This window comes from Panthera pardus, unplaced genomic scaffold (assembly GCF_024362965.1).
Source record: "Panthera pardus isolate Hobbes unplaced genomic scaffold, ASM2436296v1 HiC_scaffold_11, whole genome shotgun sequence".
NCBI classification, from domain to species: domain Eukaryota; kingdom Metazoa; phylum Chordata; class Mammalia; order Carnivora; family Felidae; genus Panthera; species Panthera pardus.
The window spans coordinates 55,517,941-55,536,019 of NW_026526666.1; the positions used below are offsets into that span (position 1 = coordinate 55,517,941).

Genomic DNA, 18,079 nt, shown 5'->3' on the forward strand with positions numbered 1-18,079 from the left:
ATCACTTGTGTTCTATAGCTGAAGAAAATGAGGCCCCAAATGGCTATAATGTGGTCAAAGTCACATAGTAAGATTATGGCAGAACAGGAACTAATCTCCAGTCTTTCTGATTTCCAGCCCCCTGCTCCAACTGTATCAAGTGTGGCTGTGACTTTCAGCACCTTCCCCATTTCACTCTCTGTGTCTCTTGGTAAAATTTTAATATACTCCCTGGCTCCCCAGCTAAGGCCTATCTCTTAGTTTCCTAGTTGTGGTAGGCAGGATTCTAAGATGGCCTCCCAACTCCCTGCCTCTGGTGTACATGTTCTGTATAAGCCCACCACCCCGAAATGTGTGGGCAGGACCTATGGATACAATGAGGTAGTTGCCCCTTTGACAGGTTACATAATATGACAAATGTATGATGATGGTCACCTTTGATTATGTAATGATAGGAAACAAACATACCAGCATCACAGGGTTATATTTAGTAAGAAAATGGAATGCTATTGGAATGTAGCTCCCTCAGTTTCTCTTATTTCTACCTCTCTGCTACATGGTTTTCTATCCGTTTCTTTCCTCCTGAGGGAGATGAAAGATACCTCTCTCTCTCAATGTTATTAAAAGTGTCTCTAAGGGGTGGCTTGGTGGCTCAGTTGGTTAAGCATCTAACTCTTGATCTCAGTTCAGGTCTTGATCTCAGTGTTGTGAGTTCAAGCCCTGCATTGAGCTCCACGCTGGGTGTGCAGCCTACTTAAAAAACAATGGTGTCTCTCATATTGCCGATTTTTCTCTCTCCTTGTAGTCATTCCCCACAACCAGCAAACCTGTAGGGTTTCCTATTCAGCATAACCTTTCTTTTTTTTTTTTTTTAATATTTTATTTTTAAGTAATCTCTACATCCAACATGGGGTTTGAACTTACAACCTTGAGATCAAGAGTCATATGTTCCGCCCACTGAGCCAGCCAGGTGCCCCACCCCCCAACATAACCTTTCCATGACTGCAACCCTTTTTAACTTTGGTGTTTCTTCTTCCTTTCTGTGTGTCACGTGTCAGACCTGCTTGTTCCAGATCTACCCTACTGTTCCTAAAGAACACTGGGCTGGGCTGGGCCCCGATCCAGAACAAATAACCAGCAGGTTTCAGATCCTAGCTCACTGAAGTGAAATTAGAATGACACAGTAGGGCACCACAGACATTGGTTCTGACCTGGCCCTTGATCCAACATTTCCTCTGTTTGGTTTCTTTTCTTAACCTGGCTGCTTAAACCTTCCAGTCTAGCTACAGGATAGACTCATTCTCTGAGCTTTCAACTCTTTCCTTTTTCTCTAATCAGCAGGCTGTCTTCTCCCCTCTGACATCATGCTAATTTGAGACTTTTTTTCTTTTCTTTTTTTCCAATTTAAGAAGAATGATGCAACGAACCCCCATGTCCCTATCACCCAGCTTCAAAAATTACCAACATAAGCCCATGTTGTATTATGATTTTGTGTGTATGTGTTTTGTTTATAACATTAAATCTACTACCTTAACCATTATTAAAAAATTTTTTTTTACCATCTTAACCATTTTTAAGTGTAAAGTTTGTCGGTGTTAAATATATTCACATCGTTGTGCAACAGACCCTTGGAACTTTCTCATCTTTTATTTTTTTTAAGTTCATTTATTTATTTTGAAAGAGAGAGAGAGAGCGAGAGCGAGAGCGAGCGAGCAGGAGCAGGGACGGGCAGAGACAGAATCCTAAGCAGGCTTCACAGTGACAGCTCAGATGTGGGGTTTGAATCCACAAACCATGAGATCATTACCTGAGCCGAAACGAAGAGTCAGACGTTCAATCGATTGAACCACCCAGGCGCCCCTGGAACTTTTTCATCTTTTAATATTGACACTCTGTATTCACTGAACATTAATCATATTGAATTATTTTTAAAGCAAATCCCAGACCTTATATCATTTCATTCATAAACACTCCAGTATGTATTTTCAAGGAATAAAGGACTCTCTTTCTCTCTTTTTTGTACGACCACAAAACCTTTATCACACTTTTTTTTAATTAAAAAATTTTTTTTAATGTTTATTTTTTAGAGAGAGAGAAAGAGACAGAGTGCTAGCAGAGAAGGGGCAGAGAGAGAGAGAGAGAAAAGGAACCACAGAATTGGAGGCAGGCTCCAGGCTCTGAGCTGTCAGCACAGAGCCCAACACAGAGTTTGAACTTGTGAACCACAAGATCATGATCTGAGCCGAAGTCGGAAGCTTAACCAACTGAGCCACCCAGGTGCCCCAAAACCTTTATCACACTTAAATCAAGGTTTCAACAGGAAACAATTGACACATTCAAAATAAGATAAAGTTAGGAGGGTTTATTTAAAGGTTGTTTGTATAGGGGAACCACAAGTATGGTGCAGTAACCTAGAATAAGTGGCTAAATTGGTACTACCTACAGGGCCATAGGGATAAGGGCAGGGAGTGGTTACCAGAATCTAAGAGTCTATAGAGTTGGGCTGCTCTGGGAGAAACAAATAATTGTCCAAGAGACACAGTAAGAGGTGATCTTGTAAGGAGGGATGCAGGGGAATAATACCCTGATATGACTCTCCTCCCTCCGTTTGTCTTATCATCATTTCTCATTGGTCAAGTACATCTAATAGTTAAAGGCATGAGTGCTCTGCCAATATAGTCCATACAGGATCACCCTTCTGGAGCAGAGAGCAGGGTAGGGAGTGGATCTGGAGGAACAAATGGGAGCTATCCAGAAAATAATAATTCTTGGTGTGCCTGGATGGCTTAGTCGATTGAGCGACCGACTGTTGGTTTCAGCTCTGGTCATAATCTCATGGTTAGTGGGTTTGAGCCCCAAGTCTGCTTGGGATTCTCTCTCTCTCTCTCTCTCTCTGCCCCTCCCCTGCTTGGGCTGTCTCTGTCTCTCTCAAAATAAATAAATAAAACTTAAAAAAAAGAAAGAAAATAATAATTCTTAATGTCATTTAATTCCCAGCCAGTGATTGGAATTTGTTGTCTTCTCATGTCTTTTATTTTACTGTTAGTTTATTTTCTTTAACTCCCCAAATGTTCCTCCGCACATTGTATTTGGGTTGGAACGTGTGACAGTTAATTTTATGTGTCAATTTCCCTGGGCCAGATGGTGCCCAGATATTTGATCAAACAGTCTTCTGGATGTTTCTGGATGGGTTTAATGTTTAAATCAATAGACTGAGTAAAACAGATTTCCCTTCCTAACATGGGTGGGCCTCATCCTATCAGTTTAAGGCCTGAATAGAACAAAAGGCTGACTTACCCTCTGAATAAGAGAGAATTCCTTCTGTTGAATGGTCTTTGACTTGGAATAGAAGTAGTTTCCTACTTTCAGACAACTCAAAATGAAATATTGGCTCTTTTGTATCTTGAATTTGCAGCCCTTCAGAATGGAACTATACTATCAGCTTTCTTGGTTCTGAGGCCTTTCGACTTAGACTGGAACTACATCACTGGCTCTCCTGGGTCTGCAGTTTGCCAATTGTGCATCTTGGGATGTGTCAGTCTCTATAACATATGAACCAATTCTTTATAATAAATCTCTCTCCCTCTCCCTCTCCTATTCTGTTTTTGTGGAGAATTGTGACCAATATAGTATGCTTCTTAATCCTATTTTAGTCCATTTTTTAAAAAGTTTATTTATTTATTTAAGAAATCTCTACACCCAGCATGGGGCTCAAACCCATGACCTCAAGATGAAGAGTCACATGCCCTTCAGAGAGAGCCAGGTTGGTGTCCCTTATTCCATTTTTTAAAGACAGCTCTATTGAGATATGTGATATAATAAGAAATATATATTTGGGCTTTGTCCCTGGTTCCTAACACAGTGTTTCTAAAATCCTTGGAATTTTCTTTTTTTTTTTTTTTTTCTTTTTAAGTAGCCTTCATGCCCAGCCCAGAGTCCAATGCAGGGCTTGGACTCACAACCCTGAGATCAAGACCTGAGTCGATGTTTCGGATGCCTCGGGTGGCTCAATCGGTTAAACGTCTGACTTCAGCTCAGGTCATGAACCTCCTGAGTTTGAGCCCTGAGACAGGCTGTGTGCTGACAGCTCAGAGCCTGGAGCCTGTTTTGGATTCTGTCTGCCTCTCTCTCTGCCCCTCCCCCGCTCACTCTTTGTCTCTCTATCTCAAAAATAAATAAACATTAAAAAAAAAATAGTTGGGGCGCCTGGGTGGTTCAGTCAGTTAAGCATCTGACTTCTGCTCAGGTCATGATCTCAAGTGGTTTGTGGATTTGAGCCCTGCGTCAGGCTCTGTGCTGAGACAGCTCAGAGCCTGGAGCCTACTTCAGATTTTGTGTCTCCCTCTCTCTCTGTCTTTTCTCCACTCGTGCTCTGTCTCTGTCTCTCAAAAATAAATAAACGTTAAAAATTAAAAAAAAAAAAAAAGTCATATACTTAACTGACTGAGCCACCCGGTAGCCCTAAAATCTTCAGAATTTTCTGATAGAGGTAATAGGAGAATCTTTTGTTATTCATAAAAAGCTGCTTTCAATCAGGTCTGAGTTTATGCTAATGAGGTGACTCTGTGGGCCCCTAGATGAGTACTGCTTGGGACTTGTTTCTAGAGGAACCAACCAGGTGTGTAGAGGGTTGGAACTTTTAGGCCCACCCATAGACCTCTGGGAAGGGGAGGGGCTGGATATTGAATTTAGTTAACAACAGCCAACGATTTAATCAACCATGCCTACGTAATGGGACATCCATAAAAAGCCCCACATGATGGGATTTGGAGAGCTTTTGAGTTGACAGAAACATTCATGTATTAGGAGACTAGTGCACCCCAACTCCACAAAAAAACTCCTGTGACGAGACTCTTCTGGACCTTGTCCTTAGTACCTCTTCATTTAGCTGTTTATTTGTATCCTTTATAATAACTAATGATAGTAAGTAAAGTGTCTTCTTGAACTTTGTGAGCAATTCTAGCAAATTACTGAATTTGGGGAGGATGTTGTACGAACACTAAATTTATAGCTGGTTGGTTAGAAGTGCAGGTGGCAGTCTGTGATTTGCAACTGGCATCTGAGGTGGGGACTGTCTTGTGGGATTGCGCCCATAACCTGTGGGGTCTCTGCAAACTCTGGGTAGTGTCAGAATTTAAATGAACTGTAAGACACGCAGCTGGTATCTGGAGAGTTGGAGAATTGGTTGGTGTGGGGGAAAAACACCATACATTTGGTGTCAGAGCATTGTGAGTAAAAACAGTTCAAGATATAGTTCACATTTCATACAACTCACGCATTTAAAGTGTATAATTTATAACTTTTAGGATACTCACAGGTTGTACAACCATGACAATTAATATTAGAACATTTTCATCATCTCCCAAAGAAGCCTTATACTCATTAGCATACTCATTATGCTTATACTCATTTCCCATTCTCCTTTTCTCTCTGCCCCTGAAAACTACTAATCTACTTTCTGTCTCCATGGATTTGGACATTTATTGACATTCATATAAATGGAATCATACAACTTGTGGCCTTTGTGTCTGGCTCCTTTCACTTAGCATAATGTTTTCAAGGCCCATCCATGTTGTAGCCTGTATCAGTACTTTATTTCTTCTTATTGCCAAATAATATTCCATTAAATGGATGCATGACATTTTATCCATTCATTGGTTGATAGGCATTTGGGTTGTTTCCATTTTTTGACTATTATGAATAATGCTGCTATAATATTCATGTGCAAGTTTTGCATAGACATAGTCTTCATTTCTCTTGGGTATATACCCAGGAATTGAATTGTTGGGGTTTCCTGGGTATCTCAGACGGTTAAGCATCTGACTCTTAATTTCAGCTCAGGTCATGATCTCATGGTTTATGAGATTGAGCTGTGTCTGGCTCTGTGCTGACAGTGCAGAGCCTTTCTGGAATTCTGTCTCCATCCCTCTATGCCCCTCCGCAGCTTGTGCTCTCTCTCTCTCTCAAAATAAATAAATAAACGGGGTCACATGGTAACTCTACGTTTAACATTTTGAGGACCTGCTGGACTGTTTTCTAAAATGGCTGAACCATTTTATATTCCCACCAGCAGTATATGAAGGTGCCAATTTCTCCATATCCTCATCAACACTTTAATATCTGCCCCCTTTTGATTCTAATCATCTTAGAGGATTGAAGTGGTATTTCACTGTGGTTTTTTTTTTTTTAATATGAAATTTATTGTCAAATTGGTTTCCATACAACACCCAGTGCTCATCCCAACAGGTGCCCTCCTCAATGCCCATCTCCCACTTTCCCCTCCCTCCCACCCCCATTAACCCTTTATTCTCAGTTTTTAAGAGTCTCTTATGGTTTGCCTCCCTCCCTCTCTTTTTTTTTCTCCTTCCCCTCCCCCATGGTCTTCTGTTAAGTTTCTCAGGATCCACATATGAGTGAAAACATATGGTATCTGTCTTTCTCTGTATGACTTATTTCACTTAGCATAACACTCTCCAGTTCCATCCACGTTGCTACAAAAGGCCATATTTCTTTCTTTCTCATTGCCAAGTAGTATTCCATTGTGTATATAAACCACAATTTTTTTTTTTTTAACGTTTATTTACTTTTGAGACAGAGAGAGACAGAGCATGAACGGGGGAGGGTCAGAGAGAGGGAGACACAGAATCCGAAACAGGCTCCAGGTTCTGAGCTGTCAGCACAGAGCCTGACGCGGGGCTCGAACCCACGGACCGTAAGATCATGACCTGAGCCGAAGTCGGCCGCTTAACCGACTGAGCCACCCAGGCGCCCCAAAACCACAATTTCTTTATCCATTCATCAGTTGATGGACATTTAGGCTCTTTCCATAATTTGGCTATTGTTGAGAGTGCTGCTATAAACATTGGGGTACAAGTACCCCTATGCCTCAGCACTCCTGTATCCCTTGGGTAAATTCCTAGCAGTGCTATTTCTGGGTCATAGGGTAGATCTATTTTTAATTTTTTCAGGAACCTCCACACTGTTTTCCAGAGCGGCTGCACCAGTTTGCATTCTGCAGTTTTGATTTGCATTTCCCTGATGTCCAATGATGTTGAACATCTTTTTATATGTGTACTGGCCATTTGCATGTTTTTTTTGGAGAAATGTCTATTGAAACTGTCCATTTTAAAACCGAATTCTCATTTTATTATTGACTTATAAGTTATTGATATTTTCTAAATATAAATTTCTTTAATTTTTTTTAATGTTTATATTTGAGAGAGAGAAAGAGACAGAACGTGAGCAGGGAAGGGGCAGAAAGAGAGGGAGACACAGAATCTGAAGTAGGCTCCAGGCTCTGAGCCGTCAGTACAGAGCCCGAAGCAGGGCTCTAACTCACGAACTGTGAGATCATGACTTGAACTGTGATATCATGACCTGAGCTAAAGTCGACGCTTAACCGACTGAGCCACTCAGGTGCCCCTAGATATAAATTTCTTATTAGATAAATGATTTGCAAAAGTTTTCTCCCATTCTTTGGCTTGCTTTTTCACTTTCTTGGTTGTGTCTTTTGATGTATACAAGTTTTTAATTTTGGTGATGTCGAAGTTACCTTTCGTTGCTTGTATTTTTATTATATTTTTAATCTTTTTTTTTAAGTCCTTGTCATTTATTTGTTGAAGGAACTAGGTCATTATAACCTATATAATTTACCATATTCTTAGTTTTGCTAAGTGTAACCCTTGCGTGTTGCTGAACATGTTCCTCCATCCCCAACATTTTCTGTAAACTGATAATTAGATCTAGAGGTTTGATCAGATTTGAATTAAAATTTCCAGAAGGAATATTTCATAGGAGGTACAGTATCTATCCTAAATATCTTCTCTTTACATCATATGAGGAGGAATAAAATGGCTGGTTGACTGTGTGTGTGTGTGTGTGTGTGTGTGTGTTAAGATTGATCAGTAAGTTGTGTTCTTATCAACCTGACCCAGCCATTTAAAATTCCCCAACAGGTTCTTTTTAAAAAAATTTTTTTTTTCCCAACGTTTTTTATTTTATTTTTGGGACAGAGAGAGACAGAGCATGAACGGGGGAGGGGCAGAGAGAGAGGGAGACACAGAATCGGAAATAGGCTCCAGGCTCCGAGCCATCAGCCCAGAGCCTGACGCGGGGCTCGAACTCACGGACCGCGAGATCGTGACCTGGCTGAAGTCGGACGCTTAACCGACTGTGCCACCCAGGCGCCCCCCCAACAGGTTCTTTTTAAATGACTTATCACCTATAATCTTTGGGTCAGTCCTGTCCAATAGAACTTTCTATACTGATGGAAATGTTCTATCTGCACATTGGCCAGTATGGTAGCCTCTAACCACATGTGGCTATTGAATACTTGAAATATGTCTAATACAAGTGAAAAATGAAATTTAAAATTTAGTTAATTTAAATTTAAATGGTCATATGTGGCAAGTGGTTACTGTAATAAACAGTACAAGTGTAGATTTGTCATTTCACCAGAGTCTGCATTACTTCTGCATATTAGCTCACATCTTTCTAAGAGAAGAACTTTCTTATATCAAATATGATTACCTTGAAATACAGGATTAATTGTCCCTTTTGCTAGGTATTAAGAGAGAGTGAGTAACATTAGACAAAGCAGACAGAAGTATCCATAGCCTGGACTTTGTACCCAACTCCTAGGCTTCAGTTTGGGGCTGAGGTAAATCCAAGTGGCATGCCTCAGTTCTCCTTTCCTCTAGGGCACACTCATTTGGCCTTCCTAGAACCTTCTAAGAGGGAGTCCCATTTAAATCTCACTGCATGAATCCAGTGCTGCTTCAAAAAAGTCCAAATCTTAGAAAGGGAACCACTCCCTATACCCCTCAAAATCCCCACAGAGAACACATTCTGTCTGCAGAGCCAGAACTTTATCCCTCCTGACAAAAACAAAAACAACAAAAACAAAAAACACCAAACCAAAACCTAAAAAACTTTGCCTCTCTGTACTGTGGCCTTAGAATCTTGACCTTGCTACAACCATAAGCCTTTTTAGTGCTTTATTAAAGGGGGAAAGTTAAGCTCAGTATCAGTTGGAAGGTGAAGGTAATATAATTACACAACCCCCCCCCCCTTTTTTTCCTGCCATCTTCCTAAGTCTTCTGTTTGAAGGACTTTAGAACAGTATGTATATTTCATGAGAAAACTGCCCTGAGGCATTCTTACCTAAAAGTCACTATTTTTAGGCTACTCTGCTAAATTAGTCCTAGCCCTTGATCTGTAGTTTATTTGTAAGTACCTTCCCATTAGTGGGGAATTGGGGTTCTGAATTCCAGTAAATGGCAGGGCCACTGATACTTCCAGGGTTCACTCAGGCTTTCCAGTTCTAATAGGGTTAAACTCCATCCAGTTTTTACCACCTCATGTTAAATGAACATCTTGGTGATAATCTAGGTTTCACTTGATGCTGAAAACTGATGCTATCCAGAATTTATATGAAACTTCCTGAAATTTTCATCTAGCACTTAAACGTACTGTTTACTCCCTTATCTTTTCAGCCAGACTCTAAATTCTTTGAGGACACAGTGTCTTATTTACCATTGTCTCTCCAGGGCCTAGTGGTATTAGCTGACTAAATGAAAGCTTGTATTAGGTAAAGACTCTTCAGTTGCTAATGACAGAACACCCAACTCAAATTAGCTTATGCAAAAACCAAACCAAAACAAACCCCAGCACATTATTAGTTCACGTAACTGCAAAGTTCAAGCTTCAAGTAATGTTGTAAGGAGCTCATCTTTTTTCCATTTTTACTCTCTTCTCTGCTGTTTGGCTTCACTCTCAGGCAGTTCTTCTGTAGATGGGAGGCACCTGGTACAGCAAATGCAATTTTTTGTTCTGATTGGGCCCCAATGTCTTGGTTTGATTCATGTGCCTATTCCTAAACCAGTCCCAGAAGCCAGGGGAGTGCACTGCTCTGCTTGGTCAGACTTAGGCCACATGTTCATCCTTGAAACTGGTGGTGAGGGAATCAGCTCCACCTAAGTATGATGGATTGAAACTGGTGTGTGTGTGTGTGTGCAGGGATAATATGGGGAGTATGGATGCTGATAAGCTAAAGCGATTCCATTCTCACTCCCTTTGTTAGGCTCCACGCACTACCCTGGATTTGGACCCTTGTGGCACATGGATATCTGCCCACACTGGACTTGCCTGTGACTGCCAGCTCTTCCCCAGAGGTGGGGGCCACCACTCTAGCTTGGAGTATTTCCCAGACTTTGTCTACCCAGCTTACAGCTTGGTCCTGTTTGTCCTCTTCTTGCTCTAAATGTTCCCAGCAAACTGCACAGTGCATGCAATGTCCTTTCAGACACTTTGGCAACTAGTGAGTCATATATACAAAGAACCATTCAAATGCAGAATGTGGTCAGTTCTCTAAGAGAGTAGTGAAAAGATGTTTGGAGAGCAGAGATAAAGGCATACAACATCTGGCTGGGAGCATGAGAGCAGACAAACGCTTCAGGGACTATCAAGCACCCGACAAGTTTAAGTGTAAGTTGAATGATGATAATAACAGTGATAATAAAACAGCAGCGCGTACATATAGTACTTACTATATGCCAGGCCCTCCTCTAAGAATTTTATATGACTTAACTCAAGGAATCTGCACAATACTCTTTCAAATAGGTACAATTATTCCCCCCATTTGAGAGTCAAGTTTAAGGAACTTGCCCAAGGTCACATAGTAAGAAAGTGACAGAATATAACTGGGTCCCTATCATGCAGTGTCTTAAAGGCCAGGATACAGTGTTAGACTTGACTTATAGTTCTTTGAGTAGGTGTTTCATCCTTCCCCATGGAACCAAACTTCCTGAGAACAGGACTGAGTCTAGTTCAGCTCTGTCTTCTCTAGAATGTCTAGGTAGGCTATACATTTAAATAGAAGCTACACAAAAATCCTCTTTGAACAGACTATTTTTACTGGAACGTGCATTGTTATACAAAAATGAAGTCTTCCACAGTGGTTAGAGCACTGAACAGGAAGTTATGGATCTGACTAACTGAGGCTCTCACCCCCTGACTCGTGTGTGACTGGGCAAATGGCTCTATGCTACAGATTTTCCAAAGGTAAAAGAGAGGAAAACAAGTATCCAACATACCTCAGAGGGACACAGACAGAATAGAATAAAAAAATACACATAAATCCTTGCAATACTTAAGAGTAAAGGTACCACAAGAAACCAAGATATTTTTCTTAGTTTCACGATAACATCAGTAATCAGCAAATATGCATTAGGAGCCAAACATTCTAGACACTATGGGATCACAACAGAGTAAGACATGATTTCTGCTAGTCCTTGTTTTATAGGATTTAACAGGCAAGATCATTTTGAGTGGTAAACAGAGATTATTTAATAGAACGTCAAAATGGTAAAGTACATTAGAGTTCATATGGTCCAACATTTGTAAATAGAAAAAGAGATCCAAAAGGGGAAGTAAGTCTCAGGAAGAGTATTGTTAACAGAGAAACACTTATCTTCAAAGAAAAGGCCTGGAGTCTGGGTTTGAACATCTTAGTTGAAGAGGTTCCCATCTGTGTGACCTGGGACTAGACTCTTAGCTTCTCTGGGATAATTTCCTTCTGTCTAAAATGTTGATAAAACTTACTTTAAGGGGCTCTTGTGACGATTAAGTTAAGATCATGCATGTAAAACTTGAACCTGTGCCTTGCTAAGCATCACAAGTCAACTATTATTATTGTTACCTCTGTAGGAGAAAGATCTTTTTTGGCTCTTTTTCTACAAGAAAAAACTGTTCTTTCTCTGGTGAGACCCCATTCACAAGGTCGAAGTAGGACAGAAAGTGCTTTCAACTGCTCGGAGATGGGCGCTGCAGGAGCAAGAACCCAGCCATCCAGGGCGGCAGAGCACAGCCCCCCTCGGCAAAACCCATCTTCCATTTCCTCTCCTTCCTTTTCGGGAAAACCAAGCTCCCCCCACGCGTTCTGTAATCTTATTTTCCTGCCTCACCAAGTCGCTGGCCCCTCTCTGGCTGCTCTGTGTGTTCTCTCGGTCGTGCGGGCCCCGCAGCAGCGAGGCAGCCGGGACTGGCGTGTCGCTCCCTCCACGCCCCATTCTTCCCTCTGGTTCCAACCGGCCGCAGCTGCGTTCTGAAGCCCGGGCTCCCGAGGGCATTGACGCGCTGGGGGAGGAGCGGTTTCTTGCTGCGCGCCTCTCAGGAGCATTACGGCAGGGCTCGTTCCCGGCTCTCCGGCCGCCAGCCCCAGCCTCCCCGGTCCGGAGCTGGGACTGGCGGAGGCCGCGAGGGAGGGAGCGTGAGCGAGGAGGCACGCGCCCGCCCGTCCGCGCCCAGACCGCCGCCGCCGCCGCCGCCGCCTTAGCAGCCATGGCCGAGCGCCGCGCCTTTGCCCAGAAGATCAGCAGGTAAATCTCAGGCGCGGGGCGCGCCGCCTCAGCGGGAGGAAGAGCCGGGAGTCCTCCCGGGCCCGGCCTAGGAGACGGGTGGGTGTGGCGACGCGGGCGCGGGGATCCGGCGGCCTGGTCCGCGGCTGGGCGGAGGGGGGTCGCGGCTGTGGCGGGCGCCGCCGAGGCCTCGCGCCGCCCTCCAACCCGGGCTCTCAGCCCGCACCCGCCGCCGATCCTCGCCTCGGGGCGCGGGGAGCCCCGCACGCCGGCGCGCCCGCCTCTGCCAGCTCCTCGGCGGCCCGGGCCTGGAGTTTCGCGGCGGCTTACTGCAGGGCGGGTGGGGGAGCTCGCCGGCCGGCGGATCAGCGCTCCCCAAATTCTTTGTGTCCCCACCCCCGAGCTGCCTGGGGCCGCCGCGGCGTCTAACTCCCCCTCTCTCCCCGCCCACCCCCTTTTGCCCCCAGGAGGGTGCGGGGGTCCGCCCTCTTCTCCACCCCAACAAAAGGTTCCGCGCGCGGCGGGCTCGGGGCCGGTGGGAGGCCGCCCCTTCTTACGCCTCCCACCCTTCCGGAGAAATCTGACAGGATTCCTCTTTGCAACCTAGGGACAATTCAAAGTGGGCTTGTGCACCCAGAATCTAAAACGTATAGGCACAATGAAAAGTTGAGAGCTTGTGGTCTGCACCTCGGGTGTGCAGCTGCCGAATCTTGGGCGAATTGTAGGCTGAAGCTTCATCTTAGTAGCATGTGAATTTAAATGTGTGCCTGTTTCTCATGGCACCAGACGAAGATGGATGATAGGCAGTGTTCTTTTTACACTGGCCGTTTGGCTCATATTTTAGGAGTCTGGAAGTAAGCATGTGATCATGGTTGAGGTTTCCGAACCTTTTACCAGCCTGTGGCGGGTAGGATGCCAGAACCAAAAATTGAAATACGGCGGGGGATTTTAATATCTGTAGAATTTCATTGTGAAATATACTAATGTGTAAAACACTAGACAGTGTTGGTTTTATTATGATGTCCCAAGAAAAGAAAGAAACATTCGAATGCATTACTTTTTTTGACAATTTTATTTCTGTGGTTCTGGATCTTTTTAGTTTGCTGATCTTAACGATTTTTGGACCGACCAGACAGGTCTTTTCTTAACTGCCTGAACTTCCATAGGGTTACTCTGTTTTGGCACGTTTTTCATTTAAAACTAACATCTTTTTGATTTAAGCTTTGTGCGTAATTATTCTTTTCTTTTGCGCTTTAAAACACATTTCATTTTAAGAGGCAAAATAAAAAGTGTGTAAGAACATGTGCTCTGGTGTCGGACTATTATGCCATGGGTTCAAATCCTGACTTACTTTCTAACTTGGCACTCTAATCAAATTGTTTAAGCTCTTTTAAGTTACAGTTTTGGCATCTGGAAAATGGGTACAGTAACAGTACCCAGCTCATAGCACTGTGAATATTAAGTGGCATACTTTGTGTAAAGTGTTTAGCATGGTGCATGGCCTTTAGTAACTATCATTGAACACTGAACAATAATTAGTATATCCTTAGAGTTAATAGGAAATTATTACTTTTGTTCTTTTTAATTTTTTTGTGAAATAACTGGGTCTTGTTTGTGAAGGCAATATCCCTAAAAATGTATTGCTTGACATATATACTTAGTATTCATTTCTCTTTAATAGAACCAAGTTTCACTGAGAATATTTATTGATCAGGAAATTGCCCACTAGGGAGTTACATATGAAATATATACAATATCTGTTCTCCATTCATGGAGTTTGTGCTGAGATGAGAGGACAAAATACAAGAAAAAAAGGAAGTTTCACAAAACAACAAAAATTCAAATTAATGTAGCCTTGTAGAGTTGTCACATTAAGTAAGGCAGTGGAAATGAGACATGCATTGATTGGAGAGATACTTAGGTGATTGGTTAGTGATTGGGTACAGAAGATGAGGATGACTGACGAGTCTGGGATGACATACAAGTTTCTGACTTGGGCAGTCAGGTGGATGATGGAGGCAGTCATTGAGGTAAGGGAGTACAAGAGGAAGATGGGATTTGAGGGTGGGAAACAAGATGGGAAGAGATGATGATTCAGTTTTGGACCTATTGATTTTGAGGTGCTCCTGGAGCATTTAAGGAGAGATATTTATTAGGTTGTTGGTGATGTTGAAGATGCAGGAGATTGGGCTAGATGTCTAGATTGGGGAATCAGCAAATACATTGTAATTGAAGCCAGAGGAGTAGATGAGATAGTATTGGAGGAATGTGCAGATTAATTTGAAGGGAAGACTGAGGACAGAACTGTTATAGATGATGAATTATTATCTGCTTATTGTGACTGAAAGGTACTTTCATTCTTGTTACTAAATATGGTCAAATAACACTTCTGAATAAATTCTTGTTCTGTTGATTAGTTTCCTACTAGAGGAAGTATATATAGCACATACTCTGGAGATAAACTTCCTAGGTTTGACATCCCAGCACTGGCCTGCATTGAATAAACTTGGGCAAGTTACTTCACCTTACTTCTTCATTTTCCCTATCTATAAACTGGGGATAATAGTAGGACCTACCTTATAGGGTTGTTGTAAGAATTAAATAAATCAGGGGCGCCTGGGTGACTCAAGTCGGTTGAGCGTCCGACTTCAGCTCAGGTCATGATCTCTCAGTTCATGAGTTCGAGCTCCGTGTTGGGCTCTGTGCTGACAGCTCAGAGCCTGCAGCCTGCTTCGGATTCTGTCTCCCTCTATCTCTGCCCCTTCCCTGCTCATGCTCTGTCTCTCTCTGTCTCTAAAAAATGAATAAACGTTAAAAAAAAAAAAAAGAATTAAACAGATCAGTACCTGTATGGTGCTTAGAACACAGCTTTCTACATAATAAGTGCCCAGCATCAATTATTTTTTATTATTATAATATTCATAATGTGATGTTGGACCTTTTCTTGGGAGTGATAAGTCATTTTGTGATGTGCATATATGAAATTTGTTGCTCTGTGAAAAGCCTGTTGCTATTCGAAGCCTTCTTTTTCTTCTGTTTAAAGCTTTATGATTGTTCCAAAATCTTTACTTTAAAAAGAATTATACTGATTTCTTTTCTGGTTCAGTCATTTCCTAACCCTTTGCATTTAGTGCTGTTATTTCTTGAGGCTGTGATTTTGTGATTTCTGAAAGCTCTTTATTCTTTATCACTGATTGTACTACTTTACTCAGCTCATTATAGAAAAGCAGCATGTATATTTTGTTCATATCAATTATTGCCTCTTGTCTGTTCTCCCTGCTTTTGGAGGGCAAGGCATATACATTGTTCATTACTCCCCTTATAATCACCCCCTAGCATATAATTTTGTGGAACGTTGACTGTAGATTAATGATCTAGGCTTTTGTTTGGATTATTTTGTTTTGTTACTTGATACTCAGCAGTAATAATGAACATTTGGATATACTTAAAGCACTTATTACTATATTCTCATCTTTATTACCCAGAGAAGGGGAAAGAACATAGTGAAGAACATAGCAGGTCAGTCACATTGTACAGGTTCAAATTCTGCATATACCACAGAATAGCTATGTAATTCTGGGCAGTTGATCTAACTTCCTTGTCTTGGTTTTCTTTCCAGTAAAATGGGGATAAAAGCCTCCATGGGGTTATCATGAAGATTAAGTGAGTTAATACATACAAAACACTTAGAACTGTGACTGAAACATTATAAGCATTAAAAAATGTTAGCTGCTGCTATTGTTATTCCTATATCATTTACAGTTATTATGATTCCCATAATCCAGACAAAGAATTGAGGCCTACATAGCATGAAATTATTTGCCTGAATTGGGATTCAAACCCTAATCCTCTGATTTCAGATTACACTTTTTTTTAATTGACTGTATTTTCTTTCTGCAAAATGTTTTCTATGATACTTCCAGATTTTCAAACAGTGCTACAGTTAGCATCCCCAAAGTTACCCTTACCTACTTCATCTTTCCTTTGTTAATTTGTTATCATTTTGCTGCCTAAGAAGCAGACTTTGAAAGGCTTTCATCAGATCTTTATTTTTGAGGAAAATCCTACAGGAGTAGTATTTCAGTGTCTAACCTCTTTCTTGCCCCTTAGTTGCATATTAGTGTTAGAGGCAGAGCAGAACAGTGCAGAGTTGATCTTTTATTAATGAATGTCTTCTCATTTGAAATGAGGTTTACTCTAAATCCTTTCTCTTATTAATGTCTGTTTCCCTACCCCCATCTCTTGCTGAAAAGTTCAAGACCATCTAACATGAGTCCGTTATAACCTCAGCATGCTACTGTTCCTATATGTCATTAAACCATCTTTCTTATGAGCTTGAAGGTGTGCCTTCCCTAAAGTTTACCTCGTGTTTTGTCCTTTGAACCCCATACCTTGCCACCTCTCTCAGAATCTTTTTTTTTTTTTTTAATTTTTTTTTTAACGTTTATTTATTTTTGAGACAGGGAGAGACAGAGCATGAACAGGGGAGGGTCAGAGAGAGGGAGACACAGAATCTGAAGCAGGCTCCAGGCTCTGAGCTGTCAGCACAGAGCCCGACGCGGGGCTCGAACTCACGAACCACAAGATTGTGACCTGAGCTGAAGTTGAACACTTAACCAACTGAGCCACCAAAGCACCCCTCTCTCAGAATCTTGCTCTCATAATTTTTTCCTTTCCTTTCTATCATCTTCTGTCTGTTTCTTTTCATATATGTTTCCCTTAAACCGTAAGACTTATTACGCTTTTCTCATCATAAAACGAAGAAACATTGAATCTTCTGGCATTTCTAGCTGCCAACCAGTCATTCCTTTTTTCTGGTCACATTTCTCACATGTATGTGGTACAGTCACAGCCCCTTCCTGCTTGTTCTCATTGGCCCTTGGGCCATATTACTGTGCTTCCCCTGGTACTTTTACGTGTACTGGAATTAGAGAACGCTTGAGGATTAGGGGTCTTTGACTTTTTTCTTCATCACTGATTTCATGAGCTCTTGTTTTTTGGGTTTGTCTTTGTAATTTTTCTTGCCCCCCCCCCCCCCTCAATTCCCCACATTCCCCCTTTCCCCCTACTTTATACTGCTTTTCAGAGCTCTTTGATGGCTGGTCTGTGTCTTTTTATCTCTAGAGTTGAACACAGAATCTTGTGTAAACTGGACATGTAAGAAGTGTTTCAGTGAATGTCGCTCTGCCACCTTGGAGCATCTTTCATTACCTCACTTCCTGATGACTTCAGTGGGGCTAGAGCTGATCTAATCTCTTACCTCCTGTAATTCAAATGTGTTGCAAATGAAGTCTCCCTAAAATACAGCTTTTATCATGGCATTCTTTTGTTCAAGAATATAGAGTGGCTTGTTAAAGTGTTAAACCCAAACTCTTGCCTGCATTTTATTTTATTAAAAAATTTTTTTTAATGTTTATTTATTTTTGATAGAGAGAGCGTGAACAGGGGAGGGGCAGAGAGAGGGAGACACAGAATCTGAAGCAGGCTCCAGGCTCAGAGCTTTCAGCACAGAGCCTGATGTGAGATTCAAACTCACACTCACGGACCGTGAGATCATGACCTGAGCTGAAGTCAGCCGCTTAACTGACTGAGCCACCCACATGCCCCTCTTGCCTGAATTTTATTTATTTATTTAAAAAAAAGATTTTTTTTTTTTTTAACGTTTATTTATTTTTGAGACAGAGCATGAATGGGCGGAGGGGCAGAGAGAGAGGGAGACACAGAATCGGAAGCAGGCTCCAGGC

At 42.0% G+C, this 18,079-nt stretch overlaps 1 protein-coding gene across 12 annotated transcripts in view; it reads left to right on the forward strand.

Annotated features, from left to right (window-relative positions):
- Positions 1-12,195: 12,195 nt before the first annotated feature.
- Positions 12,196-18,079, forward strand: part of DOCK7 (dedicator of cytokinesis 7) — a 224,801-nt gene continuing 218,917 nt past the window's right edge. For 11 of the 12 annotated variants that reach the window (XM_019449048.2, XM_019449049.2, XM_019449050.2 and 8 more), the window contains exon 1: positions 12,196-12,356. In XM_019449048.2, the coding sequence (XP_019304593.1) occupies positions 12,319-12,356 (38 nt within the window). In that variant the 5' untranslated portion in view covers positions 12,196-12,318. The remainder of the gene's footprint in view (positions 12,357-18,079) is intronic. The other variant, XM_019449047.2, reaches the window with a different exon arrangement.